The following is a 26,104-nucleotide window of genomic DNA, read 5'->3' on the forward strand; positions in this document are numbered from 1 at the left end:
CACGTCTAAACTAATTAAAATATATTAATCAGTAACCATATCCAGTGTATCTATTTTTCTAAGGATATCGCTACTATCTTTTAGGAAAGAATTTGACATTTCCACATATGGTCTTAATATCCGATCTAGGAAAATAGATACATTAGTTAGAACTGATTTAGTGCTAGCAACAATGGGTCGGCCTGGGGGGGGGGGGGGCTTGTAAATCTTTATGCACTTTTGGCAAAGTATATAGCACTGGAGTGCAAGGGTGTTCTACATATAAAAAATTGGGAAGATCTTGGCAGATGTTCCAGACGTTCAGGCTTTTTGTCAGGCTTTAGTTAGAATTAAGCCTGTGTTTAATCCTATTGCTCCGCCATGGAGTCTAAATTGAGTTCTCAGTGAGTTCTTCAGGGGGTTCCGTTTGAACCCATGCATTCCATAGATATTAAGCTTTTATCTTGGAAAGTTTTGTTCCTAGTTGCTATCTCTTCAGCTCGAAGAGTTTCTGAACTATCTGCATTACAATGTGACTCTCCTTATCTTGTGTTCCATGCTGATAAGGTGGTTTTGCGTACCAAGCCTGGGTTCCTTCCTAAGGTTGTTACTAACAGGAATATCAATGAAGAAATTGTTGCTCCTTCTCTGTGTCCTAATCCTTCTTGTAAGAAGGAACGTCTGTTGCACAACTTGGACGTGGTTCGTGCTTTGACATTTTATTTGCAGGCAACCAAAGATTTTCATCAAACATCTTCTTTTTTTGTTGTCTATTCTGGAAAGCGTAGGGGTCAAAAGGCTACGGCGACTTCTCTTTCCTTTTGGCTGAAAAGCATCATCCGTTTGGCTTATGAGGCTGCTGGACAGCAGCCTCCTGAAAGGATTACAGCTCATTCTACTAGAGCGATAGCTTCCACATGGGCTTTTAAAAATGATGCTTCTGTTGAACAGATTTGTAAGGCTGCGACTTGGTCGTCACTTCATACCTTTTCAAAATTTTATAAATTTAATACTTTTGCTTCTTCGGAGGCTATTTTTGGGAGAAAGGTTTTGCAAGCAGTGGTGCCTTCCGTTTAGGTTCCTGTCTTGTCCCTCCCTTCATCCGTGTCCTAAAGCTTTGGTATTGGTATCCCACAAGTTAGGATGAATCCGTGGACTCTGTACATCATGCAAAAGAAAACAAAATTTATGCTTACCTGATAAATTTCTTTCTTTTGCGATGTTCCAAGTCCACGGCCCGCCCTGTCTATTCAAGACAGATAGTTTTTTTTTTTTTATGTAAACTTCAGTCACCTCTGCACATTATAGTTTCTCCTTTTCTTCCTTGGCCTTTGGTCGAATGACTGGGGGGTGGAGTTAAGGGGGAGCTATATAGACAGCTCTGCTGTGGTGCTCTCTTTGCTACTTCCTGTCAGGAAGGACAATATCCCACAAGTAATTGATGAATCCGTGGACTTGGTACATTGCAAAAGAAAGAAATTTACCAGATAAGCATAAATTTTGTTTTTTCTTTCAGAGCAATGCCTTGTCTTATTAGCTCAATCTCAGTTTTTGTCTCTTTATATGAAAGGTCCGAGAACTAGGCTGTTGATATAGTTCTACTGAGTTTCAATTTGGTATTCAACCCCTTCCTCCCAGGAGCAGGTTCTACCTCTCAAGATTATCTGCAGTCAGATAAGAAGTGATTCGCTTTTGTAATGTGTTCAGGATCTTCCTCCCTAGGAGTGATTGTCCAGGTCCAGTTCTGGAACAGGGGTTTGTATAATTCCATTCTGTTTGTGGTTCCAGAGGGAATTTTTTGTCCCAATTTAGAACATAATTGTCTAAACAGTTTCTCAGAGTACTGTTCCTTAAGATGGAAGCTATCGCTCCATTTTTCCTTGGTGCAGAGGGTCCGTTTATTATGACCTTAGACCGAACAAATGCGTACTCTCAGGTTACCTTTAAAGGGTTCTTCTGAGATTTTTGGGTTTTACTTTCTGACCAAACTTTTTCAGTTTGTGGTTCAACAATCGCCTTGTCATAGCTTCTTGAGTTTTCTCAGGGGTCGACCTATTGGTTTAGGCGACATCCTTTTTATAGTAAAATTTAATTTGAAAGAAGTCTACAGGGTAGTCTGCATAGGGACTAAAATTGTTTCCCTATCAATGTAAATCCTTCTGACAGAAAAAAACAATTTTCAGTTTACTGTTCGGTATCTGCAATTCAGTGTATGGAGGCAATTCATATGATGGTGCTTCCATAGACATCATTCCTCATTCTATTTTATTTGGGAGCTTTGCAGTTGGGCATGCTCAGTCAGAGGAATGGGGATTATTCGGATGTCTTTGGGAATAGAGCCAGACGACAGGAGTCTCTTCCCGTAGTGTTTTTTTCAGGAAGTTCGGTTTCAGCACACATGCTTCGGAGACTTTCCTGGATGTTTGTGATTGCGAACAAAAGTCTGTTGGGCTGGGAGTAGTCTGGGACTCGTTGAAGGCGCAGGGACGTTGGTCCTGTGGTAAGTTGACTCTCCCTTTCTTCATTTGGGAGTTGAGAGCGATTTACAATTCTCTGATGGTTTGGCTTTAGTTGTTTTAGCCCTGTTTAGCGGGTTCTAGTCTGAGCAGCACCTTGAAACAATATAGCCTCTGTGGCTTCCATCTATTTCTCTGAGTTCCTTAGTCATTTAGGAAGTGTTTCAGAATTTTCTGTGGGCAGGTGCTCACAGTCCTTCCTGTCTATCGCCCTTCCCTTTTCTGGAGTGGACGTTTAAGAAACAGAGTTCTGTGTAGACTGACTTCCCACCTCGGGGAGTGGGACCTCCATGCCTTTCTGATAGATACTCTGGCAGTTCTTTGGCACTTCAGGTTTACTTAACCTTTTTTTCGGTTTGTCTCCTTCCATGAGTCTTCGCTCAGATCAAGTAGGAGTGTATGGGTTTTCTAGTTGCTCCTGTGTGGCTTCACAAGATCTGTAGGCAGATCTAGTAGAGATGTTGTTTTGACATTTCATCCACTTTTCGTTATCTGAAGCTGACGGCTTGGAGATTGAATTCTTGCATCTAAATTTAACTGGATAGATAGATCAGCTGGCTGAGCTCTGTAGCAACCCAAGGGTTGCAGGTTCGATCCCCAGTTAGGTCCACTCAGCCTTTCATTTCGCCGAGGTCGATAAGATGACCAGTGGCTTGAGACTCTTACGGGTCTGCTGTTGTCCATTGCATGATAGATTTTATATAGCCAATAGTGCAGTACTGTAGATTTTAAGAATAGGTGTTGGTTTCAGCAGGCAAAACTTGCTGTTTTCAAATATTAAAATAAAGGTAAGGATGTATTTGTATACAATTTAATACACTTCTGCAGTAAAATGGATAATTGTGAACACATTTTAAGAAAATGTATAGATACAATGAATCCTCCTTTAAATTTAAGCTCATCAGGATGCAAGGTTCATTTATCTATTTCTGCTGCATGCATGATTTGCATGTTATATATTTGACTGGGATCCCACAGGAATATTATCCTTCAGCCTGTTCTCTCAGTGTAATGCTTCTATGGACATTGTAATTGTTTAGACTACAACCGTTTCTGTTCATGGTTGTAAATCGTTATGCCTTAAAGATAAAGGCAGCTGATAATGGTTTCAAAATATTACTTTTTTGAGCCTAAGCCATTTTTTTTACCATTTTGTTTATACCTTGGGGTACTGCTCTCCTATTCTTTTATAGCTTGCAAAGGCAGTAATTCATTGCTACCATTTACAATATATTTGCTTCCCTCCTTTCTCTCTCCAGCCATGGTTCTAGTATTTGCATTGGGGGCATCTAGTAATATCAAGAAGAACTGGAAGCATGGGCTGGTAAATGGAAATTAGTGAAATTAGTGAACACATAAATGTACGATTTTATATTTTGGGAGTAAAAATGATAATGCTACATATTACTTTAATGCAAAACAGTTCTGTAAAAAAGATCTAGGGACCTATAAACAACAAACTAAACTAAGTGCTCAATGCCAAACTGTAGCATCTAAGAAAATAAGGTATTGGTATATATATATATATATATATATATATATATATATATATATATATATATATATATATATACACACATACAAGGGGTACAGATACAAAAGAAGAAAGCATAATTATATATCCTATATATATACTGGTAAAATTTCACTTTGACTATAGAGTACAATTTCGGGGGGCAATTATTAGGACATTGCAGAACTTTTGGAGTGTGCTGCTTCCAGATGTATACATTTGTATGTGTGTATCTATATACATGTCATGATAAAGCCTGAGGTACCTAGTATCTGGCATGTTGATAGTTGAGAGATTTTCCTGGTTAAGGGTGAATTCCTCTGAATTAAAGGACCAGTAAATACAGTAGATTTGCATGATAAAAAGACAATGCAATAGCGCTCAGGGGCCGATTTTACTAATGTGTGGACGGACATCGATAAATACCGACAGCATACGCTGTTGGCATTTATTATTGCACAAGCATTTCTAGTGAAATGCTTGTGCTATGCGGCTCTCTGCACATTCACAGCCAATCGGCCGCTAGCAGGGGGTGTCAATCAACCCGATCGTATCTGATCTGGCTGACTGCTGTCTGCCGCCTCAGAGGTAGGGGGCGAGTTAAAGAGCAGCGGTCTTATGACCGCTGCTTCTTAACTTCTAGTTCAGGCAGACCTGAAGCAGAGTGGGTCGGACGCAGCATCTGCTGCTTCATAAATCGACCCCTATGTCTGAACTTCAAATAAGTAGATTTTTTTTTTTTCTGACAAATTTCAAAGTTTTATCTATTTCCTCCTGTATCATGTGACAGCTATCAGCCAATCACAAATGCATATACATATTCTGTGAATTCTTGCATATGCTTAGTATGAGCTGGTGACTCAAAAAGTTTAAATATAAAAAAATGTGCATTTTGAAGCAAATTGGAAAGTTGTGTAAAATTGCATTCTCTATCTGAATCATGAAAGTTTAATTTTGACTTGATTGTTTCTTTAAGTTGCTTTATCTTTATGTGACAAAGATCTGACGGGAGTGGTTTAAAATTAGGGCTTGAGTAACTTTTATTGATGCAATTTATTTTCACTGGACTAGGTTTTATTGTTCTCGCAAAATCTGTTTTCCTGTCCTAAACATGTCAGGTAACTTGATAGACGCTAGTCGTCCCAATACACCTTTTTAACATAATTTCATACAAGGTAGGATATCTCCAGATAAGTTTTAATTATTTTATGTTACTGGGTGGCCAAATATGTCAGACAAGTCATGCCTGATAATAAAATAATCCACTTGGTTCTGCAATGTGAATAGGCACTTTAAAATGTACCTATATACAATTAGAATGTGTCTCATAATATCAGCAATGTCTTGGGAACTAGTTTGGCGCCTGCAATAAAGAGGATGATTACACCACCAGCCTTTCCTGAAACAAGGGCTGGATTAGTTACTGGGTATCAATCCAAATGTAATTAACTCATACTGTGGAATAGAATTTTGCCATTCACTTGGAAGGAAAAAACAGTTGCGTGGATGGACAATTCTCCAATATCGAATTTCTCCAGGGTCAGTAGTGCAAATTTAATTTTAATATCAATTGTCCCTATTTTTTTTATATGTATTTTGATATTATGTACATTCTTCATTCTCTGTAGCTACCTTTGTAGGGGTTAAAAACATAGACTTGCAGGGTCAGTACTGCTAAAATTGCATGCTATAATTCTTTAGTACATGGATTTTTTGCATTATAATGCTCCATTAACCCTTAGACAAAGCACACACACAGATACATATGTATACAGGTATTTATATATACCTGTGTATGTGTGTGTGTGCTATATAAACATAACATTTCTGTCTTGAGTTTTTAGCAGGGCTCTAGATTTGCCTAGTCCTGACATTACCTGGAAGCTAGTAAGCATGTTAGAAGGAGAAAATGCATATTGTATTTACTAAAACAAAAATCTTACAATAATCTCTGGGCAAGGTATACTTGAAGCATTTGTTAAACCATTGTGTGCATTCACTTGGCTTTTACTGCATATGTTTACCAGGTTTTATTAGGTCAGTTTGCTTTATTCAGAGCAGCCTTTGGTAGGAATGCTTCCTCTGACCTATGCTGGAGTTTGTTTTTCTCACTTATGCCTTCATATTGCTCACTAGTTCCTGAATATAGTATCATAAAAGTATGGAAGCCAGAAATTTTTTTATACTTTCAATAAATTAATTTCTTTATACTTAAAGGGATGTAAGAGCTGTGGCATGAACTTAGTTTTTGTTCCATTAAATTTCTCTCTTATTTTAAATGGCAAAGCTGATGGTAAAAAGGACGTGAAGGTCAAAATGAAACATTAATTTTCAATTTATTTCTGTTATCAAATGTACTTCCTTCTCTTTGTATCCTTTGTTTAAAAGCATATTTTGATATGCTTAGGAGCAGCGATGCGCTACTGAGAGCTTGTATAGCTGGTTGCTATACAACTATGCCTCTTGTTCTCGGCTTACCAGCTGTGCTCTGGAGCTGAATTTTTACTATGTGTTTTAACCCATTAGCAGGGGTCAAACCAGCAATAGTGCAGTAATAAGATGCTCTAGCACATTGCAGCATTTTTTACACTTTCATGTTCCCTTTAAGGTTACTTGAGCAAAAAACCTTTATAGGTGAAAGCCATGTACACAAACATCCACACTACATGAGTTCTGATTCATTATAAGTATTGATCATTTCCGTAGGGACTCTATAATACATTACTTTTTTTTTTTTTTTTTTAAAGATATTTCTTTTGATGGTTGTTTGAATATTTTAACCTTAACGTAACTGACCTATCTAGATGCTTAAAGGGACATGAAATTTTAAAAAAATATTTCATGCTTTAGACAGAGAATACAATCTTAAACAACTTTTCAGCTTACTTCTCTTATCCAATTTGCTTCATTCTCTTGGTATAATTTGTTGAAAAGCATTGCTAGGTAGGCTCTGGAGCTGGAAGCTAGCTGCTGATTGGTGGCTATACAAATATCATTGGCTTACTAATCTGCTCAGCTAGGTCCCAGTAGTACATTGCTTCTCCTTCAATTAAAGGGACAGTAAAATAAAAAAAAATATTTCATGATTTAAATAGGGCATGTGAATTTATACAACTTTCCAATTTACTTTTATTACCAATTTTGCTTTGTTCTCTTGGTATTCTTAGTTGAAAGCTAAATCTAGGAGGTTCATGTGCTAATTTCTTAGACCTTGAAGACTGCCTCTAATTGGAAAGCATTTTGACAGTTTTTCACCACTAGAGGGCGTTAGTTCATATGTTTCATATAGATAACATTGAGCTCAGGCACGTGAAGCTCCTAGGAGTCAGCACTGATTGGCTAAAAATGCATGTCTGTCAAAAGAACTGAAATAAGGGGGCAGTTTGCAGAGGCATAGATACAAGGTAATCACAGAGGTAAAAAGTATATTATTATAACTGTGTTGGTTATGCAAAATTGGGGAATGGGTAATAAATGGATTATCTACCTTTTTAAATCACAAAGTACCAGTTTACTGTCCCCTTAAGGATACCAAGAGCATGAAGCAAAATCGATAATAATAAAATTCCCTACCCTATATTAAATTACAAATAGCCCTTAAAAGGGCTTTTTGCGGGGCATTGCCCCAAAGTAATCAGCTCTTTTACCTGTAAAAAAAAATACAATACCCCCCCAGCATTAAAACCCACCACCCACACACCCAACCCTACTCTAAAACCCACTCAATCCCCCCCTTAATAAAACCTAACACTAACCCCTTGAAGATCACCCTACCTTGAGACGTCTTCACCCAGCCGGGCACAAGTGGTCCTCCAGAGGGGCAGAAGTCTTCATCCGATCCGGGCAGAAGAGGACATCCAGACGGGAAGAAGTCTTCATCCAGCCGGCATCTTCTATCTTCATCCATCCGGAGCGGGTCCATCTTGAAGCCAGCTGACGCGGAGCATCCTCTTCTTCCGACGACTCCCGACGAATGAAGGTTCCTTTAAATGACATCATCCAAGATGGCGTCCCTTGAATTCCGATTGGCTGATAGGATTCTATCAGCCAACCGGAATTAAGGTAGGAAAAATCCTATTGGCCGATGCAATCAGCCAATAGAATTGAGCTCGCATTCTATTGGCTGATTGGAACAGCCAATAGAATGCGAGTTCAATCCTATTGGCTGATCCAATCAGCCAATAGGATTGAAGTTCAATCCTATTGGCTGATCCAATCAGCCAATAGGATTTTTCCTGCCTTAATTCAGATTGGCTGATAGAATCCTATCATCCAATCAGAATTCAAGGGACGCCATCTTGGGTGACGTCATTTAAAGGAACCTTCATTCGTCGGGAGTCGTCGGAAGAAGAGGATGTTCCGCGTCGGCTGGCTTCAAGATGGACCCGCTCCGCTCCGGATGGATGAAGATAGAAGATGCCGCCTGGACGAAGCCTTCTGCCCGTCTGGAGGTCCTCTTCTACCCGGATTGGATGAAGACTTCTGCCCCTCTGGAGGACCACTTGTGCCCGGCTGGGTGAAGGCGGCTCAAGGTAGGGTGATCTTCAAGTGGTTAGTGTTAGGTTTTATTAAGGGGGGATTGGGTAGGTTTTAGAGTAGGGTTGGGTGTGTGGGTGGTGGTTTTTAATTTGGGGGGGGGTATTGTATTTTTTTTACAGGTAAAAGAGCTGATTACTTTGGGGCAATGCCCCGCAAAAAGCCCTTTTAAGGGCTATTTGTAATTTAGTATAGGGTAGGGAATTTTTATTATTTTGGGGGGCTTTTTTCTTTTATTAGGGAGATTAGGTGTAATTAGTTTAAAAAAAATTGTAATTATTTTTTTATTTTCTGTAATTTAGTGTTTGTTTTTTTTGTACTTTAGTTTATTTAATTTAATTGTATTTAATTGTAGTTAGTTTAGGTAATTAATGATAGTGTAGTGTTAGGTGTAATTGTAATTTAGGTTAGGATTTATTTTACAGGTATATTTGTACTTATTTTAACTAGGAAGTTATTAATAGTTAATAACTATTTAATAACTATTGTACCTAGTTAAAATAAATACAAACTTGCCTGTAAAATAAAAATAAAGCCTAAAATAGATACAAATGTAATTATTAGTTATATTGTAGCTAGCTTAGGGTTTATTTTACAGGTAAGTATTTAGTTTTAAGTATGATTAATTTATTTAATTGTAGTAATTTTATTTAGTTTTATTTAAATTATATTTAATTTAGGGGGGTGTTAGACTTAGGTTTAGACTTAGGTTTAGGGGTTAATAAATTTAATATACTAGCGGCGGCGATGGGGCGGCAGATTAGGGGTTAATAAATGTAGGTAGGTTGCGGCGATATTGGGGGGGGGCAAATTAGGGGTTAATAAATAGTATGTAGGTGTTGGCGATGTTGGAGGCAGCAGATTAGGGGTTCATAGGGATAATGTAGGTGGCGGCGGTGTCCGGAGCAGCAGATTACGGGTTAATAATATAATGCAGGTGGCGGCGATGTCAGGGGCGGCAGATTACGGGTTAATAAGTGTAAGATTAGGGGTGTTTAGACTCGGGGTTCATGTTAGGGTGTTAGGTGTAGACATAAATGTATTTCCACATAGGAAACAATGGGGCTGCGTTAGAAGCTGAACGCTGCTTTTTTTGCAGGTGTTGTTTTTCTTTTCCAGCCAGCTCAGCCCCATTGTTTCCTATGGGGAAATCGTGCACGTTTAGCCAGCTCACCGCTACCGTAAGAAGCGCTGGTATTACAGTGAGAAGTGGAGCTAAATTTTGCTCTACGCTCACTTTTTAGAGGCTAACGCCGGGTTGAAAAAAACCTGTAATACCAGCGTTGTCTTAAGTGAGCGGTGAGAAAAAAAGGAGCGTTAGCACCGCAAGCCTTACCGTCAAAAACTCGTAATCTAGCCGTATGTTTTGGGAAATAAATCAATTTTTCTTGGAAGTTAAACCATAGTGTGAGTTTTTTATGAAAGACTCCCATGTTTTGTGTGCTATAGAAAATCACACTAGCATATCTTTTGCGTTTTCATATTTAGATAGTTCTGCAAACATAAGTAAGTTTCTAGCATGATTGACCTGCTAAAAAAAAATTGTGAATAAATTGTGAGCGTAACTTGCAGAAAAAAATACTAAAATTGATTTTTCAATGCAATCAGTGTAAAAGACTAAAAACTGCTTTGGCACTGCAGTGCGTCATAGCTAGCAGGGAAAAGATTAAACTGCACAAAATGGGCTGTGTTATTCTAGAAATATAATTCTGAGCTTTGATATTTGACTTTTATATAAATGTCCCTGCAATTAGGGCTGCAACAACTAATCGACTAAATCAATAATAATCGATAATGCAAATCGTTGTCAACGATTTTCATTATCGATTAGTAGGTCTATCGATTAGTTGGGCTGCTTGCATGCAGCCATACTAGAGAAGGCGTGTCTATTTTTAGAGCGGTAAAGAGAAGAGATCAGAGAAGACGTGTTGTGGAAGTGTAGTGTCAGTTTGACAGTGCGATAGACTTCTGAGTCCTGACTTCATCTATTTGCTGCAAGGTGGGTAATAGTACTAGCTTCTCTGTTTTTATTTAACAACAATCCTTCCTAATTTAGCACAGGGGTGTTAGGAGATGCGGGCACTGGGTCGCGTGGAAGGGGAAGGGCTAAGGTAACATAGTAACATAGTAGATGAGGTTGAATAGAGACCGAAGTCCATCAAGTTCAACCTATACAAATCTAAAATATGTACAAAAAGCTCCAGTTGAGTTTAGATAATCCCACTAAAAGGTGACCCATTTAAAACAAGCAATCGTATCCATGAATTTTGTTTATAGATAGAAATGTATCCAAATAATTTTTAAATGTATCTAGGGTATTGGCATTCACTACCTCCTTTGGTAATGAGTTCCACACTTTTATTGCTCTTACAGTGAAAAAACGTTTCCGTTGCATGAGATTAAATCTCCTTTCCTCCAACCTTAAATTGTGACCTCTGGTCACAAACAATTTTCTTGGAATAAACAGAGCTTCTGCCATCTCTGTATATAGGTCCGGATCAAGAGCCAAGGGGATTAACATAAGGTCTGGTGATCTGAGTCTCACTGTGTTTGATGTGACAACACTCCTACTGTGACTGCTTTTGTTAGGAATTTAGCACAGGGGTGTTAGGAGATGCGGGCACCGGGTCACATGGAAGGGGAGGGGCTAAGGTCCAGATCAAGAGCCAAGGGGATTAACATAAATTCTGGTGGTCTGAGTCTCACTGTGTTTGATGTAACAACACTCCTACTGTGACTGCTTTTGTTAGGAATTTTTATTTAGGGGTGTTAGGAGATGCAGGCACTGGGTCGCATGGCAGGGGAGGGGCTAAGGTCCGAATCTAGTGGTCTCACTGTTTGTTTTTACAACACTCCTTCCTGTGACTGTAACTGTTAGGAATTTAGCACAGGGGTGTTAGATCTTAGGCACTGGGTCGCATGGAAGGGGAGAGGCTAAGGTCCGGATCATGTTAGTAACTTGCTGGGAGCCAAGGGGATTAACATAAGCTTTGGTGGTCTCACTGTTTGTTTTTACAACACTCCTTCCTGTGACTGCTTCTAAACTGTTAGGAATTTAGCACAGGGGTGTGAGGAAATCGCGGGGCACCGGGTAGCATGGAAGGGGAGGGGCTAAGGTCCGGATCAAGTTAGAAACTTGCTGTTAGCCAATGGGAGCTCCCAGCAAGTTTATAACTTGATCCGGACCTTAGCCCTTCCCCTAACATGCGACCCGGTGCCCGCATCTCCTAACACCCCTGTGCTAAATTCCTATAACAGTTATAGAAGCACTCACAGCACAGCAGTTGATCTTCTTTTCTTTTAATATAAAAGCTGAATCCCTTCCACCCTGCAGTCATGATGATTAATAAACAGTACACCGAATGGTATATTGGTTTTTTTTTTTTTTTTTTTTTTTTTTAACCGATTAATCGAAAAAATCATCGACCAACTAATCGATTATGAAAATAATCATTAATTGCAGCCCTACCTGCAATATTTGAATACTTCTCTTAGTTTTCCATTTTATAATGGCATCTCATAGAGACGTTGTTTCCTGGTCCACCACAAACACTGGTTAAAGGGACATAAAACAAGTTGGGACAGAGACAAAATATAATAATATATACGTACTTTAATTACTTTACCTGTAAATTTATACTGCAGTGCCTCTCCGTTAACCCTTTCTTTTTAGTTTCTAAATTGTACAGCTCTTAACTCCCCGCAACACAACTCCTTCTATGGCTGCATCTATATTCACCTTTGTTTGGTAGAATACAAGACTTTAACACACATTATCTGCTGGAGCATACCTAGAAGCAAATAAGCTGCTGTGAACTCAGTTAAAGTAACCTTTTTGTTGATCTGTTTAACAATCAATATAGGACAGTATGGAAAAGAATCAGTTTTGCGCTTAATAACAACTCGAATACTGAACTGATTTACTAAAATATAAGGTGCTTTCGTGACTTCCAGTGCAACTCTAACTGCAAAACCTGATGAGCCATTCCAAAGTCATCTGCTTTTAGAAGCACTGAATATGAAATGTTTGATGGAACTTTCCCTGTATAGTTCTCAGAAGTTTCTTTCTAATCTGAGAAGCATGAATCTATATACACACCAGCTCCTGAATACAATATATCACTTTTCCAGAGTAGAAGTGCATTTGTTTTAAAGATTTTATTAATACTTTTAAGCATTTTGCATCAATAGAGTGAAAATTAGTAGTCGAAGTGTACACAATTTTTTTTTAATCTTATTGTTTTTTTGTTGTTTTTTATATTCCCCCCCCCCCCCCTAAATTATATGCAACAGAGAAATAGAAAGACTTAGGGTAATGTCAAGTTTAAAAACAAAAAAATGTCTTTGAAAAAGTATTATCAGTTGGTGGTATGTTGCCGTGTAAGCTGTCTGCAGTGTTCAATCAGCTCTCAATATTCTCTTCACCATAAGTGCAATGGTTAATTGCTATTACATCCTGCATTACTTGATGACAGTTACTGATTCTCCCACCAGGAACTCCACAATCTTCTTTTTTTTTTTCTTTTAGCCATAATATTGAGAATCGTTTTACTTTCTCGGTTTTGGACTTCAAACTAAACTACTAACAAAAATTAGTTGTTTTTTTATGCTCTTCTATACTGCTCCATTGTTAACATATTTAATACATGACCATTTCATCGTATTTGCTTTTCCTGCAGCCAAGGTTGTACTTTATTTTCCTTTCTTGTTTATGCTTTCTATTTCTAATTTTTCCTTAAAATCCAAACAACTTAATTTTTTTATACATGTCAACCCATTTCCACATTCTTCCTTCCTTTAACAACCCATTCAATCTCATTCGGTCTCAATGACTTTTTAATTTAGAGCAGTTTCTATCACTTTTTGTTTCTTTTCTTTTGGTTTTGATTTCATGGTATCTGAGACCCTATATATATTTTTTTGCAGGTGATAGTTCATGGATCTGTCTCAGAAAAGAAGACTGTCAGGAAAAAGAAACCATGCCATCACTAGCAAAGAATGGAGAGTCCGGTGAGGCAGCAGCATCTAAAAGGAAGAGCTCCCTCATACTTAAGCTGCAGAGAGTACATAAACACGGAGGAAGCCACTTACAGATGCCAGAACATTCCAAGGAGAATGATACAGATGCCTTAATTAAGAAAAGGCAAATGGCAAGGAAAAAATACATTGCTAGGAAGCGTGAAAAGTTTTCTTACAAGAAGAGGAGGAAAGTACGACGCAAAGGTAGCATTCACCAGACATTTCCAGACCTAGTGGGAAAGAGAATCCTTCATCTTTTTGATGATGGTGAACAAGAATCTTGGTTTCGAGGTCGTGTTCTGGGAATTCATCAACGCCATAAAAACCCCCAAAATACACAATATGAGGTGTGGTATGATGATGAACCTGGCACCCGATATTTTTTAGAATTAATGCAGGACTATGAGAAAGGATGGCTCCGACTGGAGTGCTAATGCACTTTTCTAGAATAGACATACCTGCTGTTTGTAAGAAAATCCTCCAGTTCCTACTTTTATGCAGAACACTGATAATGTGTTTGTATGACTTATTACAAATATGGGGTCTGCAACTTTTATTCAGAAATGTGATATTAAAGAATGACAAAATCTATGTTCAGTCTTGAACCTTTTGGTTGCATCTCCACATTGTCATTGCTTAACAGAACATTGATTAAATATCTTCACAATTATGTGCTTCAGTTTTATGAGGGAGCTTGGAATGTAGTTAGAAACCAACCCCTTTCCAACATAGAGACCACATGTAGCACGGATATATAAGAAATAACCCTTTTTTTTATATATATATAATAATTATCCAATAGGAAGATGTTTGGAAACCTTGAATTGTCACCTCTTTGTTCCAGTTTATCCATGGATAGCTAATACATTTATACCACATAAAGCAGATATTCCTCCACAATGTTGCACTACTAAGTGAGTTATTATGGTGAAATTTATTGGGCAGGAAAGTACTGTGAATATAAGTCTGTTTACAAGAATGGTTCTCTGATTTTATACTACTAAAGTTTTTTTGTTTTGTTTTTTTAAACGTTTTATCATAATATTTTACATTTATTTGTGGTTTATGTACAAGATTCACTGGAAAAGGTTCTATTTCAATAAAAATGAATCTTGTGTTTCTTTCCAATCTTTTTATTTTTATTTTTTTTTAACAAATGTTTAACAGGAACTTGTTGATTAACGTAATTTATTATGAATTGGATTCTATTGTGGGATATTTATAAGAAACTTACTGTATAATAATTTGGAACCCAGTTGCAAAGAATAACTCACCCTTGCATACACCAATCTTCATAAAGCCAGAGGAGCAACAGGCGCCTTAATAGTGAATCTAAGTATAGGGGCTAAACAGGAGCAACCAAGTCCTCCGTACAAAGGAGTAGGCAGGAGAGTAGGGAGAATACAGGTGACAGGATGAGGGTCAGGATGCCAGAGAGTAAATCAAGACCAGGCATCAAAGACTAGTATCAGGAAAAATAATGTAATCCTGAAAAGGAGTGGAAGTCAGTAAATACAGAGGAGCGGGAGAAGGAAGGTTCAAATAGAGAATATATTTTGAAACAACTTTTCAGTTTTCTTATATTATCTAATTTGCTTAATTATCTTGGTATCCTTTATTAAAGGAGCAGCAATGCTCTGCTGAGATCCAGCTGAATGCATTGGGTGAGCCAATAATGAAGTATATATGTACATCCATCTATCAGCAACTAGCTCTCAGTTCCCTCACAGCAAAGCTACTCCAGGCAAGTCTGTGACTTAGTTCAATGGGTGCAAGGGTTAACAAAATACTCCCCAGTCTGTACTAGATCAAACACCTAAAACTTACCTTTTACTGACACCCACACTAAACTATCTCTGCTGCCACCACTTAGGATTGTTATATGGGAAATCCTAAGGAAAACCCAGACATATATATTACTAAGCCTAAAAACACAATTTTGACAGAAATCAGCCTAAGCACACAGTACTGTTGTAGCAGTCTCTTATAAGCATGTACATTTTTTATTTACTTGTTTCACAAAATCAGATGTCTTTTTAGGCAGGGTTCTAAAGTGTTATGTGCTGTACAGGGTTAACCAACTCTGCACTAGTCACTTGTGTGGCACAGAAAGGGTTAACCGACTATTTCCACCTTAACCAGTTTCTTACAGTCTAGACAATCCAGGGAAGCCTGTGACTTAGTTCAGTGGGTGCAAGGGTTAAAGGAATATGAAACCCAAACGTTTTCTTTCATGTTTCAGATAGAGCGTACGATTTTAAACTTTGCAATTTACTTCTAATAGCAAAAATAACTTAAGTGCAAAGGCTTAATTACCTCTTGTATCCTGTTGAACTAGGCGCAGATAATACAAGTCAGTGATCCCATAAGTCTGATTCTTTTATCCCATGGCTATTTTTTTTTTTTTTTAAAATTAGTTTTTATTAAGAGAGAGACAAACACGTGAGTACAAACAGTCATCCTAACAATACATTGTGAATCTTGGATATGTTGTTAATACAAAGCATCATCACATTTACAGTGAGGAACATCAATAACAGCGTTCTTCATACGTAAGTCTAGCTTTAACAGAATATTAATAATGTACACCGTACCTTCTATCAAAATGTCCCAAGACCCACATGTCTATAACTCTCATATTTTATCCTTAACGGAGAGATTAAAACTTCTCCCCTGTCTAACATAAACTAAACTAACCCACAAGGCGAACCTCACAGGTATACTATCTAACTAAAATACCCCAACTCATATATGGCATGTTTGTGTGATCAATGAACGACTTGCTCATTCTCATGTATCCCGGCGGTCCGGCATAGGAGAGAGAAGAAAGAAGAGAAAAAAAAAAAGGGGGGGGGGATAGGGATGCAATGGGGGAGGTCAGTAAGAGATGATATGTCTCCATTCACCCCTCAGGGAGTCTTCTAAGAAAATAACAGTGTTGCGAAAAGGCAAAAGAACCTGTCTTTGAATTTCTAGCTCAAACGTAATAATCAGTCTACGCCATTTCCGCAAAAATAAATTTAGCCTATTACCCAAATCCATTCTGATGTCTACCTGTTCAATGAATAATTGAGTTCTCAGCATATTTCTAAAATAAGCCACTGTAGGAGTCCTACTAATCGTCCAGTGTTTAAGTATGCATTTTCTTGCCAGTAATATAAGTAAAGTCAATTCTGAGTCAAACTGTCTGTACTGTTGTTCCCAGTTCAAAAGCAGTATAGCCTTAAGAGTGAGTTCAATGGAGATACCCAATACTGTAGTTTGTTCCAAAATTGCTTAATCATGGGACATTCCCAAATACAATGTAACAGGCCAGGGGATTCCGCAGGGCTCTTAGAACATCTATTAGGCCAATCCGGTATCCACTTAGCTAGACACCTGAGGTCATATAAGCTTTATGCAAAAACCTAACTGTGTCTCTCTTAGGTTCACTGATAAAGTGGCTTTTCTAACTTTCTCCAGTCCCCCCCGAGCCTCCTCCCACATGATATCTTGCAGTCCCTCCTTCTGCCACCTCTTTAAGAGGTTTGGTTGCATTAACTGTAGACGCCTCTGTAGGAGAGTTTGGTAAATCTCCGACAAAGAGAATCTCCCCATTTTGAATAAAGCCTGCGAGAGATGAAATGGCGAGCCCTCCCAAAAACCTGGCCCATCCCTTACTAACTTATCCACATAGTGGCGTGCCTGCAGATACGCGTAAAAGTGATTCTGCGGAAGATTATAATCTTTCTGCAAGATCGCGAAAGACTTCATGGTCCTCATCAGTGAGTCAACCAGTGAGCCTACATTTTTCAGTCCCAGTGTTTCCCATGAGCGAAATGGCTTCGTATCCATACCTGCCGGAAAATCTGAATTACCACTAAGTGGGAGAAAGGAAGAACCAAGGTTTGCCTTATCTAAAAATTTGTGTGCGAGATGCCACGCTTTAATAGGGTCCTGATATAGGAGATTCCCTTCCAGTAGTTTAGCCGCATTTGGCTTTGACATGTGTGGCAAATATGCCAGAGCTATGCCTCCCAAAGTTGCCTGTTCCAGATCGTGCCTGTAAAAGTGACCCGTGCCCACCTGCCAATCAAGCACCAAACGAATCATGGCTGCCCAGTTATACAGCTTAAAATCCGACAAAGATAAACCACCATGAAGGTAACTCACGGAGAGCTTATCAGTCGCTATACGCGGTCTGCCTCCCCGCCAGAAAGCAGCAGAGGCAACATCAGCATAGGATATAACAGGCGAGGTAGGATCACCATCTTAAGAAGACTGACCCTTCCCATTAGAGACAGGGGGAAAGATTTCCAGCTTCTCATCTGGCCGCACAGCTTCAGGGAGTCAAATTCCATGAATATAACTTGTTGGGGTTCACATGAATCTGAATGCCCAAATAGGGGATCACCTGGTTCGCTACTGCGAATGGATATTCATGGGCCGACTTCGCCCCCTTATGTAGCCATAGAATCTCCGACTTTTGCATATTAGCTTTATATCCCGAGAAAGATCCGAAGTCTAGCAATGTTTGTACAATAGATGGTATGTGGGCCCTTGGCTCCTGCACGAATAACAGCATATCATCCGCATACAATGCTAGATGTTGGGAATGTCCAGCGATGTTAATACTGGGAAATATTTGACGCAACTTGATCGCTAGCGGTTCTAATGCCAAATTAAACAGCAGGGGAGATAACGGGCATCCCTGCCTTGTACCCCTCTGTAATATAATGTCTGATGAATAGAGGTTGTTAACACAGATTTTAGCAACCAGGGAGGAGTACAGATTTCCTATAAATGAGACAAAAGGTCCAGAAAAATTAAACCTAGTCAGGGTATGGAAAAGATGGCGCCACTCTACCCTATCGAAGGCCTTCTCTGCGTCCAAGGACAGCAGAAAGGCCTCCGGCATTTCATTCCCCTCCCCAGAATTTTTCCTATTCCAGAAATACTGAAGAACCTGCAGGATTCTACGCACATTTACCACCGAGGATCTCGCCATCATAAATCCGGTCTGATCCTCATGTATCAGATCCGGAAGGACAAATTTAAGACGTTCTGCTAACAATTTTGTTAGTATCTTATAGTCGGAATTTAGCAGCGATATCGGCCTATAAGACTCCGGTAGTAGCGCGTCTTTGCCCGCCTTAGGGATAAGAGTAATATGGGCAGCAGTAAAAGTCTTAGTTGGCCTATTTGCCTCCGAAAAGTACCCTGTAAATAGATCGGTGAGCACCGGTACTACTCTTGGCTTCAACAATCTGTAAAATTCAATAGGCAGCCCATCTGGGCCTGGTGCCTTGCCTAGCTTCAAAGCCATGATCGTCCTGTCTACCTCTTCCCTGGAGATTGGTGCGTTAAGTTTATGTAGCTGCTCATCCGATACTTGAGGGAGCTCAATAGAGTTCCAGAATGCATGCATAGTTTCCTCTGAGTTACATTGATTACTAGTATAAAGATCAGAATAGTAGGAAGCAAATGCCTCTACAATCCGCTTAGGGTCCTTGACCAAAGTATCCTTGGTTTCTCTTGTAAGGTGTATCCAGTCCACGGATCATCCATTACTTGTGGGATATTCTCATTCCCAACAGGAAGTTGCAAGAGGACACCCACAGCAGAGCTGTAATATAGCTCCTCCCCTAACTGTCATAGCCATTCATTCTCTTGCAACTCTCAACAAGCTAGGATGTTGTAGGAGAGAGTGGTTAAATATAGTTAGTTTATTTTCTTCAATCAAAAGTTTGTTATTTTTAAATAGTACCGGAGTTGTGGTATTTTATCTCAGGCAGTAAATAGAAGAAGAATCTGCCTGAGGTTTCTCTGCCTCAGGTTGTAACTAAGATCCATTGCTATTCTCACATATGTCTGAGGGGATTACACAGATGAGGTAACTTCAGCGAGAGAATGGCGTGCAGTTTATTCTGCTATCAGGTATGTGCAGTTATAATTTTTTCTAGAGATGGAAAACACTAGAAAATGCTGCTGATACTGGATTAATGTAAGTTAAGCCTGAATACAGTGATTTAATAACGACTGGTATCATGCTTACTCCCAGGGGTAATACCCTTATGATATTGCAATATAAACGTTTGCTGGCATGTTTAATCGTTTTTATATATGCATTGGTGATAAAACTTTATTGGGGCCTAGTTTTTTCCATATGGCTGGCTTAAATTTTGACTAGAAACAGTTTTACTGAGGCTTTCCACTGTTATAGTATAAAAGTTACAGTTGGTGCAGTTAAAATTACAAACTGTGACATCCAGCTTCCCTCAGGAGTCCCCTGTATGCTATAGGACATCTCTAAAGGGCTCAAAGGCTTTCCAAAGTCATTTATTGGGGAAGGTAGGACCACAGCTTGCTGTGGCAGTTGGTTGTGACTGTTAAAAAAAAAAAAAAAAAAAAAAAAAAAAGTCTATTTCGTTTTTTTGATCTAAGGGGTTAATAATCAATTTGCAAGTGGATGCAATGCTCTGCTAACCTATTACATACACTGTAAAAATTTCGTTTGATTTACTGCATTTTTTTCACTGTTTTTCAAATTCTGACAAAATTTGTTTCTCTTAAAGGCAGAGTACCGTTTTTTATATTTGCTTGTTAACTTGATTTAAAGTGTTTTCCAAGCTTACTAGTCTCATTGCTAGTCTGTATAAACATGTCTGACATAGAAGAAACTCCTTGTTCATTATGTTTAAAAGCCATGGTGGAACCCCCTCTTAGAATGTGTACCAAATGTACTGATTTCATTTTATGCAATAAAGATCATATTCTGTTTTTAAAAACAATTATCACCAGAGGAATCTGACGAGGGGAAAGTTATGCCGACTAACTCTCCCCTCGTGTCAGACCCTTTGACTCCCGCCCAAGGGACTCCCGCTCAAATGGCGCCAAGTACATCTAGGGCGCCCATAGCGTTTACTTTACAAGACATGGCGGCAGTCATGGATAATACACTGTCAGCGGTATTAGCCAGACTACCTGAACTTAGAGGTTAGCGAGATAGCTCTGGGGTGAGACAAAATGCAGAGCATACTGACGCTTTAAGAACCATGTCTGATACTGTCTCACAATATGCAGAAGCTGAGGAAGGAGAGCTTCAGTCAGTGGGTGATGTTAATGACTCAGGAAAGATACCTGATTCTAATATTTCTACATTTAAATTTAAGCTTGAACACCTCCGCGTGTTACTTAGGGAGGTTTTAGCTGCTCTGAATGACTGTGATACCATTTCAGTGCCAGAGAAATTTTGTAGACTGGATAAATGCTTTGCAGTGCCGGTGTGTACTAATGTTTTTCCAATACCTAAAAGGTTTACAGAAATTATTAATAAGGAATGGGATAGACCAGGTGTGCCGTTCTCTTCCCCTCCTATTTTTAGAAAAATGTTTTCCAATAGACGCCACCACACGGGACTTATGGCAGACAGTCCCTAAGGTGGAGGGAGCAGTTTCTACTCTAGCAAAGCGTACTACTATCCCTGTCGAGGACAGTTGTGCTTTTTTAGAGCCAATGGATAAAAAATTAGAAGGTTACCTTAAGAAAATATTTATTCAACAAGGTTTTATCCTACAGCCCATTGCATGCATTGCCCCTGTCACTGCTGCTGCGGCGTACTGGTTTGAGTCTCTGGAAGAGGCTTTACAGGTAGAGACTCCATTGGATGACATACTTGGCAAACTTAGAGCACTTAAGCTAGCCAATTATTTTATTTCTGATGCCATTGTTCATTTGAATAAACTAACGGCTAAGAATTCTGGTTTTGCTATACAGGCGCGCAGAGCGCTATGGCTTAAATCATGGTCAGCTGACGTGACTTTAAAATCTAAGCTACTTAACATTCGGGCCTGGTTTGAAGGAGATTATTGCTGATATCACGGGAGGAAAAGGTTGTGCCCTTCCTCAGGACAGGTCCAAATCTAGGGCCAAACAGTCTAATTTTCGTGCCTTTCGAAACTTCAAGGCAGGTGCGGCATCAACTTCCTCTAATAATAAACAAGAGGGAACTTTTGCTCAATCCAAGACGGTCTGGAGACCAAACCTGACATGGAAAAAAGGTAAGCAGGTCAAAAAGCCTGCTGCTGCCTCTAAGACAGCATGAAGGAACAACCCCCTATCCGGTAAAGGATCTAGTAGGGGGCAGACTTTCACTCTTCGCCCAGGCGTGGGCAAGAGATGTTCAGGATCCCTGGGCGTTGGAAATTATATCCCAGGGATATCTTCTGGACTTCAAAGCTTCCCCCCCAAAAGGGAGATTTCACCTTTCACAATTATCTGCAAACCAGATAAAGAGTGAGGCATTCTTACACTGTGTACGAGACCTCCTAGTTATGGGAGTGATCCATCCAGTTCCAAAGGAGGAACAGGAACAGGGTTTTTACTCAAATCTGTTTGTGGTTCCCAAAAAAGAGGGAACCTTTAGACCGATTTTGGATCTAAAGATCTTAAACAAATTCCTCAAAGTTCCGTCGTTCAAGATGGAAACTATTCGTACCATCCTACCACTGATCCAGGAGGGTCAATATATGACTACAGTGGATCTAAAGGATGCTTATCTTCACATTCCGATACACAAAGATCATCATCGGTTTCTCAGGTTTGCCTTTCAAGACAGGCATTACCAGTTGTAGCTCTTCCCTTTGGATTAGCTACAGCCCCAAGAATCTTTACAAAGGTTCTAGGGTCGCTTTTGGCGGTCCTAAGGCCGCGGGGCATAGCAGTAGCCCCTTATTTAGACGACATCCTGATACAGGCGTCAAATTTCCAAATTACCAAGTCTCATACGGACGTAGTACTGGCATTTCTGAGGTCGCATGGCTGGAAAGTGAACGAGGAAAAGTGTTCTCTATCCCCACTCACAAGAGTTTCCTTTCTAGGGACTCTGATAGATTCTGTAGAAATTAAAATTTACCTTGACGGAGTCCAGGTTATCAAAGCTTCTAAATTCCTGTCGGGTTCTTCATTCCATTCCGCGCCCTTTGGTGGCTCAGTGTATGGAAGTAATCGGCTTAATGGTAGCGGCAATGGACATAGTGCCGTTTGCACGCTTACATCTCAGACCGCTGCAACTATGCAGGCTCAGTCAGTGGAGCGGGGATTACGCAGATTTGGCCCCTCAACTGAATCTGGACCAAGAGACCAGGGATCCTCTTCCCTGGTGGCTATCTCGGGTCCATCTGTCCAAAGGTATGACCTTCGCAGGCCAGATTGGACTATTGTAACAACAAATGCCAGCCTTCTAGGTTGGGGTGCAGTCTGGAACTCCCTGAAGGCTCAGGGATCGTGGACTCAGGAGGAGTCTCTCCTTCCAATAAATATTCTGGAACTAAGAGCGATATTCAAGGCTCTTCAGGTTTGGCCTCAGTTAGCAACTCTGAGGTACATCAGATTTCAGTCGGTCAACATCACGACTGTAGCTTACATCAACCATCGAGGGGGAACAAGAAGTTCCCTAGAGATGTTAGAAGTTTCAAAAATAATTCACTGGGCAGAGATTCACTCTTGCCACCTATCAGCTATCCATATCCCAGGTGTAGAGCACTGGGAGGCGGATTTTCTAAGTCATCAGACTTTTCATCCGGAAGAGTGGGAACTCCATCCGGAGGTATTTGCACAACTGATTCTCCGTTGGGGCAAATCAGAACTGGATCTCATGGCGTCTCGCCAGAACGCCAAGCTTCCGTGTTACGGATCCAGGTCCAAGGCGACACTGATAGATACTCTAGCAGCACCCTGGTCTTTCAACCTGGCTTATGTGTTTCCACCGTTTCCTCTGCTCCCTCGACTGATTGCCAAGATCAAGCAGGAGAGAGCATCGGTGATTCTGATAGCACCTGCGTGGCCACGCAGGACCTGGTATGCAGATCTAGTGGACATGTCATCCTTTCCACCATGGTCTCTGCCTCTGAGACAGGACCTTCTACTTCAGGGTCCTTTCAACCATCCAAATCTAATTTCTCTGAGGCTGACTGCCTGGAGATTGAATGCTTGATTTTATCAAAGCGTGGCTTCTCCGAGTCAGTTATTGATACCTTAATACAGGCACGAAAGCCTGTCACCAGGAAAATTTACCATAAGGTATGGCGTAGATATCTTTATTGGTGTGAATCCAAGGGTTACTCAGGATTCCTAGGATTTTATCTTTTCTCCAAGAAGGTTTGGAAAAAGGATTGTCAGCTAGTTTCTTAAAGGGACAGATTTTTGCTCTGTCTATTCTTTTGCACTAGCGTCTGGCAGATGTTCCAGACGTTCAGGCATTTTGTCAGGCTTTAGTTTGAATCAAGCCTGTGTTTAAACCTGTTGCTCCACCATGGAGCTTAAACTTGGTTCTTAAGGTTCTTCAAGGAGTTCCGTTTGAACCTCTTCATTCCATAGATATCAAACTTTTATCTTGGAAAGTTCTTTTTTTTTTTTTGGTAGCTATTTCCTCGGATCGTAGAGTCTCTGAGCTATCTGCCTTACAATGTGATTCTCCTTATCTGATTTTTCATACGGATAAGGTAGTCCTGCGTACCAAACCTGGGTTCTTACCTAAGGTGGTATCTAACAAGAATATCAATCAAGAGATTGTGGTTCCATCCTTGTGTTACACAATCTGGACGTGGTCTGTGCTTTAAAGTTTTACTTACAAGCTACTAAAGATTTTCGTCAAACATCTGCTTTGTTTGTTGTCTACTCTGGACAGAGGAGAGGTCAAAAGGCTTTGGCAACCTCTTTTTCTTTTTGGCTAAGAAGCTTAATCCGCTTAGCCTATGAGACTGCTGGACAGCAGCCTCCTGAAAGGATTACAGCTCATTCCACTAGAGCTGTGGCTTCCACTTGGGCCTTTAAAAATGAGGCTTCTGTTGAACAGATTTGCAAGGCGGCGACTTGGTCTTCGCTTCATACTTTTTCAAAATTTTACAAATTTGATACTTTTGCTTCTTCGGAGGCTATATTTGGGAGAAAGGTTTTACAGGCAGTGGTTCCTTCCATTTAAGTTCCTGCCTTGTCCCTCCCTTCATCCGTGTACTTTAGCTTTGGTATTGGTATCCCACAAGTAATGGATGATCCGTGGACTGGATACGCCTTACAAGAGAAAACACAATTTATGCTTACCTGATAAATTTATTTCTCTTGTGGTGTATCCAGTCCACGGCCCGCCCTGTCATTTTAAGGAAGGTAATTTTTAAATTTAAACTACAGTAACCACTACACCCTATGGTTCCTCCTTTCTCGGCTTGTTTTCGGTCGAATGACTAGCTATGACAGTTAGGGGAGGAGCTATATTACAGCTCTGCTGTGGGTGTCCTCTTGCAACTTCCTGTTGGGAATGAGAATATCCCACAAGTAATGGATGATCCGTGGACTGGATACACCACAAGAGAAATAAATTTATCAGGTAAGCATAAATTGTGTTTTTAATAGCTGCTATGAAACGTTGAGAGGATTTAAGGTTTACCAGAGAGGCCAGCAGTCTGCCCGATTTATCTCCGTAACTATAATACCTGCCCCTAGTTCTTAAAAGGGTCTGAGAGGCTTGATAGGCCAATAGCGCATCATACTCTTTCTTAATGCTCAAATATTTCTGATGGTTTACCCGTGTGGGCGTGGACCTGTACAAGCTAAACTGAGTCACTAACTTCTGCCTCAATTTTTCCACTCTTTCCGTATGCAACTTTTTCCTACGGGATAAAAAGGCCAAGATGTCACCGGTTAAGACTACTTTAGCCGTGTGCCAAAAGAGTTCCGGAGTTGATAAATGTTGTGAGTATTGGTTTGAAAATCATCCCAGGCTTTCTCCATGTATTGCTGAAACTCATTCAAAGTCGGCAAATATTGCGGGAACTTAAGAGTCCTGCGATCATTGGATCTGGGTAAGGTGTCTAAGAACAGACCTACAGGGGCATGATCAGAAACCACCACATCCCCTATCTTAACATTTACAATTTGAGGAATTAGGGAGTTGGAGACCATAAATAAATCTATTCGAGACATAGTGGGAGAGGCCCGGGAGACACACGTAAAGTCCCGCCCATCTGGATTCAGCTTGCGCCAGATATCAGTGACATCCAATAAAGAAGCCAAAGATTGGAACATATTCAATTCAAATTTGTTACTAACTTTAGACTGTGGCCCAATAAGCTGTCTACTATGATCCCTAAGCCTGTCACACTGAGGGTTGGGGGCAAGGTTGAAGTCCCCTCCAATTATTAGCGGAGTGTCCAAAAAAGGGGTTAGTAACCTAATCAAATTGTCCCAAAATGTCTTGTCTTTACTGTTGGGTGCATAGATATTACACATTGTGTATTTTTTGCCAGCAATTGTAGTTCTAACCACAATATAACGTCCGTCAGGATCTGTCACAACCGTCACATCTTCCAGGTCTAATTTTTTCCCAAATAGGATAGCCATCCCCCTGCTAGCCGTTTTGTAAAATGCAAATTCCACCCTTCCAACCCAGTCTCTCTTTAATTTAGTGTGTTCTACGTCATTAAGATGCGTCTCTTGTAAAAACGCAATGTCCGCGCCTTTCTTTCTGAGTTGTGTTAATATAGTCTTCCTCTTAATCGGGGAGTGT

At 39.9% G+C, this 26,104-nt stretch overlaps 1 protein-coding gene across 2 annotated transcripts in view; it reads left to right on the top strand.

Annotated features, from left to right (window-relative positions):
* The window catches only part of C6H15orf39 (chromosome 6 C15orf39 homolog), a 168,054-nt gene that overhangs the window by 69,900 nt on the left and 72,050 nt on the right, over positions 1-26,104 (top strand). Inside the window, exon 3 of one of the 2 annotated variants that reach the window (XM_053717392.1) lies at positions 13,471-14,691. The exons of the other annotated variant lie outside the window; for it this stretch is intronic. Coding sequence (XP_053573367.1) covers positions 13,471-13,997 — 527 coding nt within the window. The 3' untranslated portion in view covers positions 13,998-14,691. Of the gene's footprint in view, positions 1-13,470; positions 14,692-26,104 lie in introns of those variants that run through there. 2 annotated transcript variants of the gene reach the window in all.

Source organism: Bombina bombina, chromosome 6, assembly GCF_027579735.1.
Source record: "Bombina bombina isolate aBomBom1 chromosome 6, aBomBom1.pri, whole genome shotgun sequence".
In the NCBI taxonomy this organism is placed as follows: domain Eukaryota; kingdom Metazoa; phylum Chordata; class Amphibia; order Anura; family Bombinatoridae; genus Bombina; species Bombina bombina.